The following is a 20777-nucleotide window of genomic DNA, read 5'->3' as shown; positions in this document are numbered from 1 at the left end:
AATGTTATTAGTACTTACCATTAGGTTAGTACTAATGCATTCACTTTTGACTCTGATCATTAATAATATGGTTTTCTACCAATCACAAGACTTCATTAAAAATATTCCGAAGTTAAGATGTAAGTTTTTAATATTTTATAAATCATAAAATTTATATTTCTTCAATGTTATTGATTAAAATTGTTTTATAGGGACAAATTTTTTGGCTTTAAACTTTAAAGCTTTTTTGGTTGTTACTTGCATATAAAAAAATGCTATTTTCATGGGTGTGATCTTATCCAAAATCTTATCTTTGTAATTAAAATTGATTTTCCTTTCTTTTTGTCTTTTTTTTTTTTGTTGATTAGTAAGAGACCGAAGCCAAGATTCATTGGTATTATTGTGTTGTGATTAATTATTATTATGTATTAATAGATTCGAACCCAAGACCTCCCACATAGGAGGCTCACAATTTACTGTTGTGTTGTAGGCTCTTGCCTCTTTCTTTTTGTCTTATTATTTTAATTTTATAAAATTTATTTATTTTTTTGCAATTTTGGACTCACTATTGTATATTTAAAGAGAATATCTAAGACAATATAAAAATATATGATAACTATTAGAAATATGTTACTCAATAAATTGCATCAAATTAGTTAATAATGAATTTAAATTTTAACTATTTATTAATTTACTATATTCATGGGTGTGAACTTATCCAAATGTTAATTTTTAATAATTAAAATATGTTTTTTCAGTATTTTTACCATATTATTCAATTTGTACAACATTATTTTTTTCTTTTGCAATTTTGGACACTCAATGTTGTATATTTAAGAGAATATCTAAGATATAATACAAATATATTGTATTATATCACAATATATATTATATACTTATTGAAATATATTACTCAATAAATTACATTAAATTAGTTAACAATGAGTTTAAATCTATATATTTATTATTACTAATAACTTTGAATTATGCATTAATTATAGACTTTAATTTTTATTATATCTACAATTAGACAAATTTTGATTAAATTATTTAGAAAGTTTTAAGTATAATATTCATATTATATGATAATACATAATATAATCTTCAAATACTAATTAAAATTCAAGTTTAAAAATAAAAAAATTATTATTATAATATGACTACTTAAATTGCCTCTAAATTCTGAAGAAATAATTAGGTTACAATATCCAACAAGTACTTGCCACTATGTGGCACTTGTTTTATTTTAATCACATGATATGGGTATGAGTGACAAGGATTTATGAAGAGATCATTGTACGAAAACAAACAATACAATTTTTTTTATAATATAGGGGCTTCATAGGTTTATCGAATAAAAAGGATATCTTATACATTTTAAACAACATCAATAGTAGAAAAAAAGGCACTTGGTATTCTTCCAAGGGGATGGTAAGAAACATCATATGAATTGTGTAAATAACTACTTCATCCACTACTATCTTGTTATCTACATAACAACCAAAAATTGAGGTAAAATTTTAAATTGGTTGCTAGATTCAACCCCTTAAGATCTAGGGCCAGGGGATCCTTGAGCAATGAACTCTAGCTAGAGGATAAGGAAAGGTTTCTCTTTTCGATCCCATCTCTATAACAATTTTGTAAATACTTACTCCATTAAAATCTATTGATGCCACATATACATACCTATCCTACGAGAGGACTCTCTACGTCTCTTCCCAATGCCCCATTTGTCCCAACTCAATCATGAAAATTGATTTATGGAGCCATTATAATTAGTAGGGCCAAAAGTAGAAACAAAATCACTTCAAATGGTGTCCCCGCCCTCTCCCACTTCTGGAGAAGAAAGAAAAGCCCCTCTATGCGGTTTGGTCGACCAAATCGTTGGTTCCCTAACATTAGAAGGCCACCCTACCAATCCATAGACCTTGAATTAATTGCCACATCAATATTTCTTTATTCCAGCCGGTTGAGATGGATGTTTCTTTGAACAACAAAATAGTCTGGGGGTGTTTGATGCATATGGAGAGCATTTACATTGTATAGGTAAGTCTCAATTGGCTATTGCATAGGAGTTTGATTGCTTCGCTACAATAGGTGACATGTTTTCACGATAGCTATACTAAATTAATACAAATAAATGTCTCATTAAGATGCAATTTCAATGACAATTAAAAATGGAATGCACTGTTCAAAAACTAGAATATAACTATTATATAGAATATGTATTTTTAGAGGAGTATAGGTAATTTACGCCAAGAAAATCATATTTGAAATTATTATGATATATTATATTATTATATAGATATTGATTATATTGTTATGTTATAATTTAAGGTTTTTTAAATTAATGTTTTTAAGTTTCAATATGTAAATAATTGAAGCTCTATATTAGGGAACTACCCATATATGGAGCAAAATGCACCTCACAAGACAGTTAATTAATTGAACCTCTTTTCTTTCTTAATTAATTGATAAAACTCCATGCATGCATGACTATACTATCAATTTTCTATGTGTATGTCTATTTACAATACACATCTATGTATGCACAAAAAGAAATGAGAGGTTATTCACGACATCACTTGAATTAAAAATATATAAATCACGTATACATTTATGTATGTATATATTGCACATACATATATAATGCATATACATATTTATATATCTATATGTATGTGTATGATATATACACATGGATATTTGTGTATACACACACATATATACATGTATTAGTGTATGTATGCGTGTACATACATGTGTGTGTATATATATATACACACATAAGTATACACATGTATATATACCAAAGTTGCATGGATACGGATACAAATACAGATACAAGTGCGGTATTGGGTATAGATACAACCATTTTTTAAGACCATCAATATGGATACGATTGGATGTGACACTAATGAATAACACATACATATATTTAACACAGCTTTCTAAGTTATTATAGTGGATTTTCATTACTTCAAAAGCAATATTGACACAAAGTGCTACATAAATACTTATTGTTAACAATTTACAATATTCTGTATAAGAGCTTCGGGTGAGATTGTGTATGATTTTTTAGCATCAACATTTCGGATCATACTCTATGATCCATCATTTTTCTGCATTCTAAGCTCTCTCATTAACATCTTGATGATGGATCATAGAGTATGATCCGAAACGTTGATGCTAAAAAATCATACACAATCTCACCCAGAAGCTCCTATACAAAATAACATGGATTGTGGAAATCTGTTGCAATTAAACTTTACAATATGTAAACAAAGTAAAGTTGCATTAGAAGATAACACAAAAACCGGGTTGCTAAAATAGGAAAACATTTTATTTGTCTTTCCCATTTGGTGCAGGTTTTGTTTATACTATTTAAAAAAAAAAGTTTTAATAAAGTTAAAAAAAAATTAAATTTGGTAAGATTTACGTCAAATCTTTAAAAAAATCAAATCCCATAGTATTTGGCACAGTTGGAAAATCAAGTTTTTATAGGCAGACATGGGTACAATATTCGATGTGTATCTTGGCAGTATCAGATATGTTTCCAAATTGGATACAGGGATGCACACGACCAAGGAGGGAGAAAGGAGTTTCTGGCAACTCTGATATATACAAAACAAAAAAACTATGAAATAATCTTGTTTTCTATTTAATCCATATAAAAATTTCTAACTCCTTATTGCTTCTCTTCTTAATATGACCTCTTTTGGCCTTGCTAAAAAAATTCTGCTTAAAAAGAAAGTCAAATTTCAAAGCAAATATGGAAAACTGCAAGTCTTAATATCTTCTTTAGTCTTTTTAATCTTCTGTCATGTGAAGCTTAGCACATTGGAGAAAAGAAAAGAAAAACTATGTAATAATACAATTTTATTTAATAAACTTCTTTAGCAAGGAAATTTTTCGAAAACTATGTGGCTATGCTAAGAAACTTCATCTAAAGACTTCTAGTGTTTGGAGATGTCCCCATACACAAGATAACATTTTAACTATTCCATGCACATAACTTTTGTTAATTGTGATTTATACAGAAAAATGAGTGAATTATATAGGAAGATTGCTATTCAAATAAGATTCTATTTAATTTTGTAATGGAGATATTTGAATGTTTAATTGAAAACTCGGTCAATTTACAAGGATGTCCTTGATGCACATACTTTATTCTTGTTGTAATGCTCTTGCAAATGTCATGATACAAACTTGGCATTTGGTTCCAATGTGACAGACAGGACATTTTTATAATGCTGGGTGGACAGAAGATCTGCGCAGAGTTATTGGTTATTTGCGTGATGAAAATCCCAAGGCCCCTTTACTAGCAGTTGGGACAAGCATTGGTGCAAATATACTGGTACTCTCTGTTTGTAATCTCGTCGTTTTTCTGTATGAAATATAATGAACTTATAGCTAATGGTGGACATTGTCAAATACATTTTATAGCTTACTTAATGTTTACCCTTAAGACTTCACAATTTCTTGTATTGAGAATAGAGAAACCAAATACGATTTCCAATTTATGATATAATCTAAAATTATGACAGGGTTTAAGAGTAACACATGCAAATCATTTTTTTTTGTTTTTGCAGTTTTAGTTTAATTTTCTCAAAGTATCTTAGCACATGGTTTGCTCTTCTGATTTTATAATAGCTTCCACGGGGAACATATGTTAGATATCTCTGTACTCTAGTGATTTGCAAGAACCATGCTAAAATTCAATATACATATTTATTCAATTGATGGTTTTCTTTGATTCTCAGGTCAAATATCTTGGAGAGGAAGGGGAGAATACTCCAATAGTTGGAGGTGCTGCTATATGTTGCCCTTGGGATCTTGTGGTAAGTTCCTTATTTAAAGTTAGTTATAAGTTTATTAATATTTAATTTCTAGGGTCGGTAAAAGGAACATAACAAGAATTCAATTGAATGATGCAAAAATAGCGATCTTGAGAGTAAATATCAAACAGAATGCCAGAAATTCTTTTACAACCTAATTGAATCTTACGATTAATACAAAATGGTAGGATAGATACTGCCATCTGTTGGTCAGTTATGATGTCTTCATATCAAAGATCACTTGAATTGTTATTGACAACGTCTAAACATCTGTCCTTTTTGTCCACCTTGATAGCATCAAACATTGCTAATAGTCTCTATGAATTGATGTTGGAAGCTTATACTTGGTTTAGTTCCTCCTAAAATTCTGTAGCTATGTATCCCGAGTATTTAGTGCATAATGCCTTCTCCGTGAAACATAATATGGGTTTCAAGTTCAGCAATTGGTGCCATGGGTGCAAGCATGGTTGCATCTCTTTGTTGCTATTATCTTGATTTGAATAAAGAGGAAACTTATGTCCATTATTGTCATGTTTAACCCACTGGTTGTTTAAATTCGGGGACAGGTGTGATGGGACAAGATTTCTTTTTCCAAATTTTGGGGTTGGCTGGGGGATGGCAAAACATATAACAAATTATATATGTGGATAAAAGAAATTTAGAAAATATCATTTTCTGTATCTCTAAATTGTATACTTTACATTAGTCATGTTTTGATTGTCAACAATGGGTATGATAATCCAGATTTCTTCTACAATCAACTAGTATGCAAAAGTATTTTTGGAACACTCAACTAAAGATGACCCTTATGTTCAGGTAGAATCTTTGCCAAGGAGCATATAGTGGAATTCCTGGAAAGAATATTCCTCTTCCTTTTCACATAACAACAAATTCATGTGCTAGAATTTTGTTGGATCACTTCAATTAGCTGTTCATTCAATTCTTTTTGCTCCAAGAAGTATTTGAAATTTTTGTGGCTTGCTCTTACAACAAATTTTCCACCTACCAAATGTTGCTTAAATTTTACCAATGCATGCATGATGGCAAGCACCTCCTATCATAGATAAAATACAATCTCTTTGCATCACAAAGTTTCCTAATTTCATAGGCGATGGGGTGTTTGTTCTACATGAGTACTGCCCTAATTTTATTACTTGAAGCATTGCACTCCAAAACAAAAAGTTGAGAGAAAAAAGTGATGCCAAACTAGGACAAGTGCTCATTACCTCCTTGAGTTTATTGAATGTGTGTTGAGCTTCCTCCATCCATTTGAAAGCTCCCTTTTTAGCAATATTTGTAAGAGGTCACCAAGTTAAGAGAACCCCTTCACAAACATCTTGTAATAACCATGCAAGACAAATAATCCTTTCAACTCTTTTAATGTTTTTGGCGGTGGCTAGTCCAAAGTAGCATGTATGTTCTTCTGATGGACCTTCACTCCATCTACATTGATCACATGCCCCAAGTAAAGTATCTCTGTCAACCATAACTCATGCTTGGAAGCTTTGGCTATCAAGGATTGCGCATTCATTATGCTCAACACCTCATCAAGGTTCTTGAGATGATCCTTTTAAATCTTGCTGTAAATAAGAATATCATCAAAGCATACACAAAAAAGCTTCCTTAGTTGCTTATTGAAGATGATGTTCATGAACAATTGAAAGGTAGCAGGAGCATGTGTCAAGGTAAGGAACCTGACTAAGAACTTATGGTGTCCGTAATGACATTGACCATACTTTTGCGAATTTCCCACTCCTGCACTTTGTATTGATGGTATCTAAAATGAAGATCAATCTTTGGAAAAACTGACTGCATTGTGCAACTTATCCAAGAGCTCATCTAATTGGGAATCCAATGCCTATGTTTTGATTATCTTTTTACTAAGTGCATGATAATCATGTACATCCACATAATCCCATTCTTCTTCACTGGGTTATTTGAAGAGGCAAAGAGACTTGTTTGGGCCTAATATGTCCCATCTCCGTTAACTCCTTAATTGTTTTATCAATTTCCTCTTTGAATCTCTTTGGATATTGATAAGTTGTAGTAATAATGGGCTTATAGTCCTCTAACTCGATCACATGCTTAAAACTAAAACCCCTATGAGGAGGTCTCCTAGGAACATATTGTCCTCAATTTTGAATTCTCGAAATGAGACAGCCCTCTGCAATTTTGTCATGAATTTGTAGGTGTTTCCTCTGAGTTTTGGTGTTCTAAATGACGCTATTCTGAGACAATCAGTTATCCCTTGCATTGGCTTGAATTTTACATCTTTTAAACACTGTTTTTGAAGGTTTCCATCAAGTTTTCTTTCATCTTTCTTGCTATGATGGGTTTTTCCTCGACTGCAAAAACTTGGTTTTCGGTAACCTTTTAGTCGTTTCTTGATTTTTTGTGATTGTTTGCTTTGTTTTTGGTTTTGTTTTTGTTCTAGATTGATTACATTTTCAATTGTGCTTGTTTCAAGCTATCTTAGGCTTCAATTAGAGTTGTATTTCAAGAGTTATTAAGGAATTAAGTGCCCTTTAGGTGGGCTTTTAAAGCCTGACTGCATGTCTTCACTACTTGATTAAAATCTTGCAGAAGTAAGCTTTTTGTTGGTCATTACATGACATCTTGGGTATTGTAAACATGCAATTTGGAATTAAAACTCCATGGTACATATTTGTAAGGAAATATGTAAACTTTTATAAAGTTCTCAATGTGTTGGTGGGATTTTTAAGCCTTATTGCATATTGTCTCTTTAAAAGTTCAAGTGCTTGTAAATGCACATGAGAAGCCCATTCTAACAAAGAAATGTTACTTATTTTTATTGGCAGGCTTTTAAAGTTCACTTACAAAGTGTTAGTTTATATACATGTTTTGACTTCCATATGCAATATTAAATTCGATCATCTACTTTAAAGAGGAAAAGGTGGTTATTTTAGAAGTCATTACATAATTTCAAAATGAGTTGCAAATGCTTCTAAAATGTTCATCCATTAAATATAGTGGCAACATTGGCTTGTAATACAAATTACAAAGCTTGTCATTGCTATTAAAAGAGCATATTTGACTTGCATATGTAATGGTGAAGCCCATCATTTTTCTAAAATGATGGTTTTTAACTTGTAAAACAAATTACAAAGCCCGTATGGACTTGCAAAATCTTTTTAAAAACATGTCATTGGCTTGCAGGAGCAAAACTGTAGATTTTAATATGTAATATACAATCAAAGACCCACCCGCTCTTTTTTCTTTGTACGTGGCTTTCCAAAGCCTGTGATTGTTCAAAGGGCACCATTTTGGTTTGTTTTGGCTTCTAGAAAGTCCGTCTATACTCAAAAGAAACCCCAACAATGTGTTTTTGCCCATCAAAAGCCCGTGAATATGGAAATAGCATCATTTTAGATTCGCAAATTGAGGTTTAAAACTAGTCTTTAGTCAAAAACAATAGTGCTTGGCTTGTAATGTGGTTTGCAAAGGCCGTTATGTATTTGTTCACTTATTAAAATCCCATTTTTGATTAAAAATGTAGCTCCAATACTTGTGGCATCAAGATCAGAGGCCCTATAGGGCACAAAAGTGTGGATTTTTGAAGTAAATATGAAATCTGTGCTTACATCTCCATTGTAAAAGCCCGTCCAAAGCAGAAATGGATGCTTTGCAGATTGCTATCCTCAAAACAAACTGTGTTTTTGTTCTGTTGCCCTGGTATTAAGTCCAGCCAAAATATTTAAATTTTTTTCAAGTCAAGTAAGGTCACTTGTGGAGTCATTGTTCCTATGCTAGTCATACATTTTTTTCCATGGTCAATGTGTGTCAAACTTCCAAAATTTCATCATTTCCAGTCAGAAACAAGAAATTGAACACCAATTTTGTCTTAAAAATTGATGGGGACACAACCCAACAACCAGAATAGACACAATAGAAAGGGGGAATTATATTAACTGAGAAAATAAGCTGGTACAAACAGTGCAGAGAAAATAAACTCAAAACATGCCCTGCGGGCTTACAATAGCATAAATCTGGAGAATATTTCTCCTTTGAGCACCTCCTCTCAAGTTCCAATCTGAACTGCCTTTTACAATGCCAGAAATCTCCTTAAATAGACCCCGGAGGGTTAAGGACTAGGAGTACATTCTAGAAAGTGCTAGTAGGCATCCACTGACAAAATAGAAGGTTCCGGAAGCTGCGTTAGAAGTCGGTGCAATTCTAGAAGAATCCAGAAACGGTAGCCGAACTTCCGGGAGGCATAACTTTTGAACCGTAACTCCGATTGACGAACCGTTTACATTTTCAGAAAGCTCTCGAAGCGCTCTATAGCCCTATGGACAAGCTTCGCTCGTCCCCCATTTTTTGACCCTTTTCGAGGTCATTTAATGCCCCAAACCTGACTTTGAAGCATTCTTATGGGGTCTCCAAAACCCGAAAAACTGCAATAACTTTCAAACCGTGGGGCCTTTTGACCTGATTCTTTTTCTGGAATGCTCTAAATCTCGATTACATTCATCTGGACAAGTCACACCTTCTAGGTCACCAAAATGATGGTCAAATTGCATGCTCCTATTTTTTCGGGATTTTTAAATGCACTGATAGTTGAACTATGAGAGTTGGAACCTTTATTTGAGCCTAATGGGTATCCAAAAATGCAAAGACATAAAATAGAAACTAAGTCTAAGTACATTTTTTTGGGTGACACAGGATTGCCCTTATACCTCTGGATGCTCCTGCATCAAAAATGATCAACCTTTTATCAACATTTGTTGGTTTCATGTTTTCATCTACTCCAGTTGTTTTCCAGCTCTATCCTATATTTAAATATTTTCAAAAACAGATTGCTGAACCTTATTAAAGGATAAGCAAGGCTTCCAAAATACGTATTTTCAAACAATATATTTACCCAAAAAAGTTAAGTTATTGAATAATTCCAGAATGTAAAAATCTTAATGACCCATCAACCTCTCATTAGTGATTCATTAAGCAAAGGGTTAGTGAGGTTAATGAATGCTGCCCAAATATGTGTTTTTAATGAATTCATGAACCTCATTTTAATTTTATAACTAATGAGGTTAATATGTTGTTATGAAATACGTAATAAGAAATGCTTAACCTCTCAGTTAAACAGCCCATCAAAAAAACGCCCATCAAAAAAACATATTTTAGAAAGGCTCATTAACCTTTCATTAAGTTTATAAGTTCCTTTTTGGAAGCATTCAAGAACATTTGCAGAACAAGACATCACGTAGAATGAAGAAAAAAGAAGATAGCCGGTGATACCAATTCAACAAATTTCTGCTGATGCCTCTACCTATGCGATAATTATTTGACAAATTTGTTGCCACCCTATCCTTATTTGCAGAACCATGCCAAGTGTTTGACATGATGCTTAAAAGAAATATGGTTTCATAAAATGTGGAAGGAGAGACAATGCATGGGCATATATGATGACATATATGATCAAATACCCATTGTGTGGAATGCAAAATGTGGTACCACTACATATCCGCGAAGCTCCTTTGAAGAAGATGCGGTTGGCAGAGACACTCATAACATTGCTAGCATCATCCTGATCACACCCATGGAAGCTCTATTAAAGGTTGCAATATTTATCAGCATATAATATCCATCAATGAAATTTGGGACGAGTTGAAAGGAAGCAAACTGACTATTTGACAGTGCCTCAAAAGATGGTTTCACATGGAACATGATAATGTCAAAAGTCATGCGGGGAATGTATCTGTTGAAAAGTTTCTATGAACCTTTGAACACATCCAAATGTCGAGTCATGTAGTTGTGCCTCCTTGGTGCCCGAATATCATATATAAATATACATTGAAAGAGAGCATGCATAATAGAGAGGACAATACAAAGAAGTTGGTAGAATAGAATTGCAACTTGCTATCGGCGATGGTAGACATGCATGAGAATTCAAATCTTTGAAGTTAGATCTGTTGAATTTGAGCAAATATGCAAATCAAATCCACAAGCCCTCGAATCACCTACACGTAGAAAACCTGTCACAGAGAAGAAAAATACAAGAAGAGGAAAGGGTTTGGTCTGAAAATAAGAAAATTGTATTCTCAGATAAAATGTAAATCGCTATACAATATGATATGCAAATACACTAGGAGAGCCTATTTATAAAGGCCTCTAGGAAGCTTCTACAATGAGCTAGAAAGCGCTAGGAGATAAGCATGACAATTCAACATGCGTCCACAAAAGGTGGATTATCCTTCACGTAGACGAGAGGATAAGTTTGACAAGGTAGGAGCAAACTCCTATGTTGTGAACAAGTCAATACGTAAAAGTACGCTAACTCCTAGACAACAACTAATAAATAAATGCATTTATTCTAAGTAAACTTAAGTAAAGCGTAAATAATAATCATTTACTCTAACACCCCCCCTTAAGTGCAACTTAGGGGAATGCACTTAAGCTCACAATAACTAAGATGAAATGCAGAATGGGTCCCAACAACTAGGTTAGGTACCCATGTACAAATGCAAAGAAATGCAACCTTTGAAAATGGGGAAAGAGGGAAAACCGCATGGGAAAAACCCTCCTCCCAAAAGAGGTAAGAACAAACATGTTGGAAAAACACGAAGGAAGGCCTCAACAAGACCCCCTAAGGAAAATGACCGAAAATGGCTCAAGAGACTCTCTCAAAACCATAAGTACAACCAGCCCTCCCATGAGAAGAGACACCAAAGCCCCCCAGAATGATGGAGTCCCTGAAGAAATAATCGAACCAATGAAACTCCAATGTGGAAGAAACAAAGGCACAGAACAAGGAAACCCCTGAATGAGAGGTGAAACTGGAAGGCCTAACTGATGCTCAAAGGAGAAAACATGAGAATCCTGAAAGGGAATTCCCAAGGCAGGTGTGTTGACACTATCATGAAAGAGGAGATGAATGTCCTTTGTAGAATCCGCAACAAGTGCACGTGGAGGCTTGATGAATGGAGATGGAGGGTCAGACAGAGCTAAAGAACCCTGCTGAAGAGAAATAACTTCAACTAGATGTGGTGTGGGAGTCAAAGCAGTGATCTTAGGAACAATACAAAGGTTCAAGTGTCCTGACGACACCACATGATGCTCTCACGAAAGAGAAGAGTCGTGCTTCGACAATGGAGATGGCGGATCGAAGTGTGAGAAGGTGTAGAGGTGGGTGGTAGGATCAATTGTCCCTGTAGCAATAAAGCCTCCTATTGCACTGTCCCGAATGAAGATTGAATCTATAGTGAACTCAACTGTCTTCCCTAATCCACTGCATGTAATCTGAGAAATCAAGAGAAGGTTTGCAGACAGAGATGGAACATAAAATACATCATTGAATATACCATCCATGATGTGAACTGAACCTTTCCCGCAGACTGGTAGGGAAGTGTTATTCCCCATGAGAATATGAGGAATGGGAGAAGCCTCAATAGTGGAGAAGACACCTTGAGAAGATGTCATATGGTGAGAAGCACTTGAATCTAGTATCCAAGGGACCTGTGAAGGGGATGCAATGGATGCCTGCAATGCATGACCCTGTCCAAAATTTGATGTAGAGGATGAAGATATGGAAGTAGACTGAAAGGCAGACCCCTGTGAGGTAGAAGAGGATGGAGAAGAAATAGTGCTCTTCTGAAGAAGAGCTTGCAAATCTGCAATCTGTTTCTCATAGCCATCAAATCTCTTTTGAAAACAATGTGCCTCATCATGAGATCCTTTTTGACAATAGGAATAAGTAGGAGTCTTAGTCTTCTTTTTTGCCTTCTTCTTAGATGAAGAGGATGGACTAGTAGAGTGTTGAGAAGAGGAATCGGATATCTGCTTCGGCTTTTGCTCTTGTGTATCCTTGGCAAGCAATGCCTGTGACGATATACCTGTAAGTGAATCCATGTGAGTGAGCTCGAACTGCTCACTTGTTAACTTGTCATAGAATGTCTCAAAAGAGGGCATCTAATGTCTGTCACCCAAGGCATCCATAGTCAAATAGAAAGTGGAAGAAAAGATCTTATATTGTTCTCGCAACTTTGAGAGTATCAAAAAGATACACTCATCATCTGTTTTGTTTTTCCCACATCCTTGCAAACTTGTACGCAGAGATTTGAACTTCACCAAGAAGTCTTCAATGGTGGGGAAGCTGGCAGGTGTCAAAGAAGTCAACTCAACATCATTTATTGTGCCAAACAAGTTGTGAAACTTGGTCCAAATAGCCTGAGGAGTGGTCAAACCATCCAAGTGAAATAGGAGACTATCTGAGATGTTTAGTGCAGTCAATCCAATGGCTTCATCCATTTTGTTTCTGTGCTGAAGAACCTCAAAAGGGCGTTGTGGAACAGGTTGGTTCTCATCTAGACATGACTATAAGCCTCATGACATGAGAAGCTTAGTCATTTGTGCTTTCCAAGTGTGATAGTTGTGTGGCGTTAGCCAGGCCACAAAGGGGTCCAACATTGAAAGAAGAAGATAGAAGTAGAAGGGTCGATTCTAAAGTAAATTACAAAAAAGAAAATGCTCCCCCCACAACATAGAAATGTATCCCTTGAAAACCAAAGAAACAACTATTGAAAGCAAAAAAATTGAGAAAAAAAACTTGGATGCTAGATGCAAAGAGGGAGGAAATTGAAGCCTCTACTTCAATGCCAAAAATAGGAGCTCAATATTACTCCAAACTGATTCCAGATTTGGAAAGTAGACAATAAATCATGCACTTTTAAAAAAAACGGAACCTGATTTGGAGTCCAGATGAGCCCCTACAGAGCCTTTTAAGGTGCTCAAAAAGGGGATTTGTGATTTGCAGAAAACTTCAGGAACATAGATCTCAAATGACCTGCACCAATGTGTAGATCACAAAATCCTACCTCAAAACAAAAAAAATTGCTTGGAAAAAGGATTCCATATGAGGGAGATATCGCTATTTGAAAATCACCTCTGTAGTTATTTTTCCTTAATCATCGCCATCGCACCTCCAAAAAATAAAGGAAAAAGCCCAAAAAAATGTCAGATCTGTTATGTCAAACCCTCTTTCTCCTTTTCTCCAAATACTGAACAAGCTACAACAGATTTGGCTCTGATACCATGTTGGATTTGAGCAAATATGCAAATCAAATCCACAAGCCCTCGAATTACTTGCACGTAGAAAACCTGTCATAGAGAAGAAAAATACAAGAAGAGGTAAGGGTTTGGTTTGAAAATAAGAAAATTGTATTCTCAGATAAAATGTAAATTGTTGTACAATATGCTATGCAAATACACTAGGAGAGCCTATTTATAAAGGCCTCTAGGAAGCTTCTAGAATGAGCTAGAAAGCACTAGGAGATAAGCATGACAACTCAGCATACGTCCACAAAAGGTGGATTATCCTCCACATAGATGAGAGTATAAGTATGACAAGGTAGGAACAAACTTCTGTTTTGTCAACAAGTCAATATGCAAAAGTATGTTAACTCCTAGATGACAACTAATAAATAAATGCATTTATCCTAAGTAAACTTAAGTAAAGCGTAAATAATAATTATTTACTCTAACAAGATCATCTAAAGGGAGATCTTGGCATGCAAATTCCTTTAGAAAAGGTTCCATCTGTCCAAAACAAATAATCCAGCTACATTGGCAACTAAACGAGCCAGTTATTGTTGCATCTCAACATACTTAAAAGTGTTTGACAATTATTTTTTCAAAGAGATAGGGTCTCATGGATTGCTGTGATTACAAGATCAGGATAAAATGTATTTAATGTACTTTCAGATAAGTGCAACCAGCAGATGAAAAGTCAATTTATTGAACTTACCTAACATTCTCCCACACTCTATTTATGTTGTTTTTATTGTACGCACACACAGGTTGGGTTTTTACATCAAGGTCTGAGGCATCCACAAAGTTAGATAGTATAGTCTTGGAAGGAGACTTCAACAATGAAGATAGCCATAAGGAATAGCCATTTCAAAGAATGAGATGAAATGATTTCAAATTGTGCGTGGGGAATGGATATGTCAAAAGTTTTAAAACTTTAAAACAAATCCTATTGACATTCATCAAAATATATTAGAAGAAAGTATTTTATGTGAATATCATGGTTGGAAAATACTAGTATGTAGACATGCATCCAAAATGTGGAATCACAGACAAGGCATGATAGCTATTTAACATAATGCCGACAATGCACCATTCTATGGAACTCAATGATTCCAAATTATACTCAAAATGTGTTTGTTTTACCATTTATTCTAAATGTGATTGACAGAAATGAAGCCAATTCCATACATTTTAATTTTTACTGCAATTTTCAATGCATGTGCCAAAGAAAGAGAACAAGAGTATTCGAAAGGTCACATAAGAAAACTTGGTGACATCGCAACAGATGCATCGAAATGGTTTGACCAAAGACACAAATTTGTTAGTTATAAAGCAAGGAATGAATATGAATCCATTCACATACCAATTTCATTCAAACCCATCACAAACATTGAAGGCACTGTAGAAAGGAAAGACATAGGCATGCATCATTAGGCCAAGTTGATTTGTTTTTCAATTCTCTAATTGGAGTGCACTCAATTCGAGGAGGCATTATCACTTAGTGAAGAAATCTATGTTGTTCATATCAAAACTGCTCCTTTTTAATAAAGTTTGTTGAGATAGGGCGTTCTCCAATGATTCTCGATTCTCTGAATCAAGATGAATGCAATATTTTACAATTCAAACTTTTGTAGGCCAATTAGATGTATTCCAAACCTTTTTATAAAATTTCCTCATAGAAGTGAGTTTGCATGGATATCCATCCCATGCTAATAAAAAATGGACTAATAGCAATATTTGTTGTTGCAATTGCTATGGTGGACATAGTCGCGACATGACTTCGCATGTAACTATTTCAAAGGTAAAGAAGAGGCACATCCACTATCATAGAAATATGGACATGCAGAGATCCATGCAAAGTATGAGAGAAAGAGAGTCCTGATAAAGAAGCATAGAACACAAATAAATGTTTCAAATGCACATGAGAGTATGAAGAATTGAAATTATTTTTAGATGCCATGAAGAAATATCATCAAAATGATTGAGATAAAATGATACAAAATGATTATCGAATTTGCAAATCATGGAATTCTGCAAGGAAGCTCAAAAAGATTTTGGATTCATGAAACCTAACTTTATAATGGGTGTTGAATATACTACAATCATATAAAATGCATATTATATGTGTGTGTGTGTGTGTGTGTGTGTGTATCAGTGTAACACAAGGACGTGTCCCCCTTGAAAAAACCTCAACTTCCCTGTGACGTGGATGCACTAGGGACGAGGGGGATGTTGTTTTGGCATCTGCAATGTCGTCACCTGTCCATCGTCATTCTAACAGAGACGGGGGATGTCCTGATGTTCCTTGAGGGGACAAGGGGATGTGAATGCGTCCCTTGACCCATCGTGGGGATGGTCAGACATCTCCTGTCCAACCACCCAATTTTTTTTTGTTTAAAAAAACATTTTAAAAATATTCTATTGGTCATATTGAATATCATATCATGTTGCTCAGTGTAATCATCTTTATGATGAGATACTCATACTTTTGATATCTATGACTTATTATTTAATATTTATGTAATAGAAGTTGAAACTCTTCCATTTGTTGATTCGAGTCTTAGAAATATTAATATTTATTGTTCAATGTTCAATGTTCAATATTCGACTTTCATTTTCTATGCTCAATGCAATGCTCAAGTATTTATATTTTAGCAAATTAGTATTTTACATCTTTATGTTTTATGTTTTATATTGTTATACATCTTTTCATAACTAGCATTTTAAGTACCACATGTATAGTATATAGTATATACACTCCCCTTCCTCCCATCCCCTGCGACTATTACCCCATTTTCCCTCCACCGTCCCCAAATTGAGGCTCCACTATCTCCCCCCCCCTCGACATTTATGAGATATAATATAAGGAGCTCAAACTAAGAGCACTTTGAAATATTTTTTAACAAATACAGAGTATGTTTCAGAATGTCAGTATATTCACAATGATGCTTCTTCCGCATATAGTATATCTGACTGGTTCCAACTTGTTGAATTAGGCCACAAAATATATTACCTTTCTCTGTAGCTATATCCAAATAGTCACCATTTTGCTGAAGAATATTTCTCTAGTAGCAGGTTAAAATTTCAACTATGTAAAACTCGGTCTATAATTCAGTTCATTGCACTTAAAAGATAGGACTATTTGCATGCATGCATAATGGTCATGTGAAGTCGATGTCACTTGGCAACTAATCTAATGGTACAAGGGTAGCTGGAAGAAGATCAAGGCCATTGGCTATAGCCCAGTACCCAATAGATAATATGGGTTCTAGTACTTACAATATGATAAGACAATTTGCCACATGTCAATATGATAGATATTGATCCAATTAAGTGGCAAATTACAAGGGCGGTGGAGAATTATAGCCCCCTTCCATGATATCTCATTTTAATTCCATGATGTACCTATGTTTCCAAATGTAAAGTTAAATGGAGTATGCTTAAGCTATGAGCTTATTTCTTACATGTGGTGAAAGGGAGGCTTGCCAAGAAATGCTTTGCATGTGATAGTGTGAATAACGTTTCATATGAGAGAACTTAAAGAATGGAAATACATGAATTTATAGGTAAGGACAACTCCAAATTTACAATCGTTGGGTGGTGAGATGGTTGCAGATGTAAACAAACCCAAAAATGATGGAGAACCTTAAAGTAACTCATAAGTTAAAAGTTACTAGTTCCTAGACACATGTAATAGTGACTTTTGTCACTTTTGGTCAATGGTTAATTAGTTGACTATTTTTTACGTAATTTTTTTAGTTTAATTGACCTCTCAAAAATGCACAAGTTAGTTTTTAACCTAGGAAAAGGTAGTTACTTATGGAAGCTTATAAATACAAGACTTAATGTAATGTAAAAGGGGGAACTTTATAAAGGTGAAACTCTGGAGAAATTTTCAAAGAAACTTTCAATGAATTTTGGTTTCATATTATGTATAAGGGTTTTTGAGTTTGTATATTGTCAAACAGATAATAAATAGTGCATTTATTCGCATGTCCAAAATTTCCTTTTGAGTTCTGGTTACTAATTTAAATTTATCGTGTGTTATATTACTGATTCCTTTTTGCATTCATGTAGATCATGTAATTGGTGCAAAGAAACACATTCATCTCCTAGTATCTTGATTTGGATGTGTTAGTACAACTTATCGCTTTGTAAGTGAGTATTTGTCACGCTGCTTTGTCATCATTAATATATATGCTCAAATCCTCTTCGCAATTAGTTATCCACTATGAAATCCTATTTGGTATTTGTATGTCTATCATTGGGGTTTCTTTTGTTAATCTTTCTTTAGTTATATGTTTTCTCTTTAATGTACTTTTTGGTTAAAAGTACACAAAAACATTAAATACCCCAATCATATGAGGGAGCTACCCTTCTCAAATGTAGAGGAAGATAGCAATTTGATATTTGACTAGATTATAGTCTATCTCACAGTCGGTACAGTTGTCATTTCTCAAGGAAAACATAGTCAATTTTTAGGACAACTTCACAATGACAAATCTGTTTACCAACGCCTTCCTAGGGCATCATTTTACGAAGCTAGTGCAATCTCAAGCGAAAACTTTATTTACAACATTGAATGAGTCTTTATAGTGTCCATTCTTTTGAATCTTGATCCTCAATCATGGATATTTGTCAACAAATTATTCTTGACTATAGAATGTATTGAATTAGCAAGAGTAATTAATCATACTCTTTTGCCTATATAGCTGAAACTTGGGGATCTTCCAAATTCAAAATCATTAGGTTTTGGGAAGATTGAAACAAAGATTCAAAGACTTATTCATTTCTTTCTCAAGAAGAGGTATCCTCTTTATTCTACAACTTTGTTTTGTTTTATTTTCAAGTTTTGTATATATTTGATTGTTTTTGCAAATACAAATCTTCAATCTCATTTTCAGATTTTTAATATTTGTTTAAAGTGTTGATCTTCCCCAATTTCCAAGAAATTTCTTTCAAAGTTGCAATGCAAGTTCTTTGCTCATTTTTTTGCATTTGCAGTCGGGTTTAAAACCCCTGTTCATAAGATTGTTTTACTTGAAAAGAGCAAGGTTTTTCCCCATTACGTAATGCAAGCTTAAAAACCCACCTATAAGTGTTTTCCACACACTTTTGACACTCTTCCCAATGCTGTAAATGGACGTCAAAATCACGTTTGTATGAATCAAGGGCTTTTCGGATGACTTGTAATGGCACATAATACCCCACTTATGAGTAAATAACCTTCCCATTTGTATATATATTATAGACACAAAGGCACCTCATTTCCTTGCTCAAAGTTTGTGGTCCATTCATATGCAGTACTCCCAAAAACCCCTTTTTTTGAGGTCTTCCCTCATTTGAAGAGCTGAATTTTGTCTAAAATCCTTCACCCTTTTGTTTCTTAAAAGTCTTCAAATTATATCCCCTACTTGTGTGCTTCTAGATCTGTGCAATTTGTGCCTCAAATAAGCATTATATGGATCCTTCAAGACCATGTGAAGATGTACGCACACTTTGGAATTTTCATGTAGTAGTTTCACTTGCTTAATTTTGTCTAAAATCCTTCACCCTTTTGTTTCTTAAAAGTCTTCAAATTATACCTCCTACTTGTGTGCTTCTAGATCGGTGCAATTTGTGCCTTGTTTAAGCATTCTATGGATCATTCAAGACCATGTGAAGATGTACGCACACTTTGGAATTTTCATGTAATAGTTTCACTTGCATATACTCTTCCTATGTTAGAAGAACTTGTTTCTCCAAAGGGGAAGGAGAAGAAAAAGATGAAATACTAGTACGATAAGTACCAAAATCCTATCTTACCTTCTCAAGTGACTTCATATGTAGATCAGATTTGGGATATAGAGATTGGTCACCTAGACATGGATGGATTCCTTAAGAGGGTTGAGATGATTCCTATCAGATATAGTCACATTCACTTGGTTGCTACATTTCTTGTTGCTTCCCTAGAGCCAAAATTTGTGATGGAATATGCAATGATTTTTGACTAGCATTCAGCGATCAAGATGGATCCTGAGACCATAGATCAAATCTTTAAAGTGCCACCTATTTCTGGTCATGGACATGACAAAGTAAAAAAGTCCTAGAGAGGTGGAATGATAGGACAATGGATTGTGTCAAGTTTGTCAATGAAAACTGGTTGGTCAATAAGAGACCTCATATGACAAGATAGTTCACAGATCATACTTCAAGAAGGAGATCAATGATTTGATCACCTTGCTTAGTAGAATTGAAGGCCTTAGGGAATCCAACAATCTTGAGCCATGGATGTGTAAATTCATTTCCTTGGTAGTAAGATCAACGCAAAATATTTTCTTTGGAAAAATGATTGGTGACATTCTCTACGAGTAATTGTCCCAAGATACTAGCACTCTCACATTCTATATGAACAGCTGCTTGGTGTATATTGCAGCTTCCCTTGGGTACTTTTCTAGTCTCTTGACCAAAGGTGATAGATCACTAGTCCTAGTATGGGACTATTATGAGCAGTTGCCTTTGAAACTGAACAAGGTTCATTACCAGAGGGTTCAAGATGCTTTCTATGGGTGTTATATGTGAATGTTCAACAAGGAGCTTCCAAAGAAGTAGATATTGGATGAAGCCTGAATAAGGTAAATGAATAGGATCCCCTCTTCTTACAGTGTCCCAACTTCACCTCTCTTAGACTTGGTTATTTCCAAGTTGAGCCCTACACATTGCCACATTATCTCACCAACATGATTGTCTTAATGGACCTTGCAAGACACTCATGGCCATCTAGGCATATCAGTCCACATTACATAGGCCTGGGGCGATGAGTTGGACCGAATTGGAGGATATTCCTTGAACACAATTCCTAAGGCCAAATGCATGGAGATGGAACTTCAAGACATAACTCTTAAGAAGTTTAGTTTAGAGGCTTCTTTGACT

General features: G+C 34.4%; 1 protein-coding gene across 1 annotated transcript in view; it reads left to right on the top strand.

Moving 5' to 3' along the window:
• LOC149554843 (medium-chain fatty acid ethyl ester synthase/esterase 2-like) overlaps positions 1-20777 on the top strand; it is a 203310-nt gene that overhangs the window by 87162 nt on the left and 95371 nt on the right. Inside the window, exons 6-7 of the mRNA XM_089828856.1 lie at positions 4214-4336; positions 4743-4820. Coding sequence (XP_089684982.1) covers positions 4214-4336; positions 4743-4820 — 201 coding nt within the window. The remainder of the gene's footprint in view (positions 1-4213; positions 4337-4742; positions 4821-20777) is intronic.

The sequence above is a fragment of the Cupressus sempervirens genome, chromosome 5 (assembly GCF_028749045.1).
Source record: "Cupressus sempervirens isolate cs-2001-9-10 chromosome 5, ASM2874904v1, whole genome shotgun sequence".
NCBI classification, from domain to species: domain Eukaryota; kingdom Viridiplantae; phylum Streptophyta; class Pinopsida; order Cupressales; family Cupressaceae; genus Cupressus; species Cupressus sempervirens.
The sequence above is the reverse complement of the archived record's forward strand: the minus strand, read 5'-3'. Positions and strand labels throughout refer to the sequence as shown.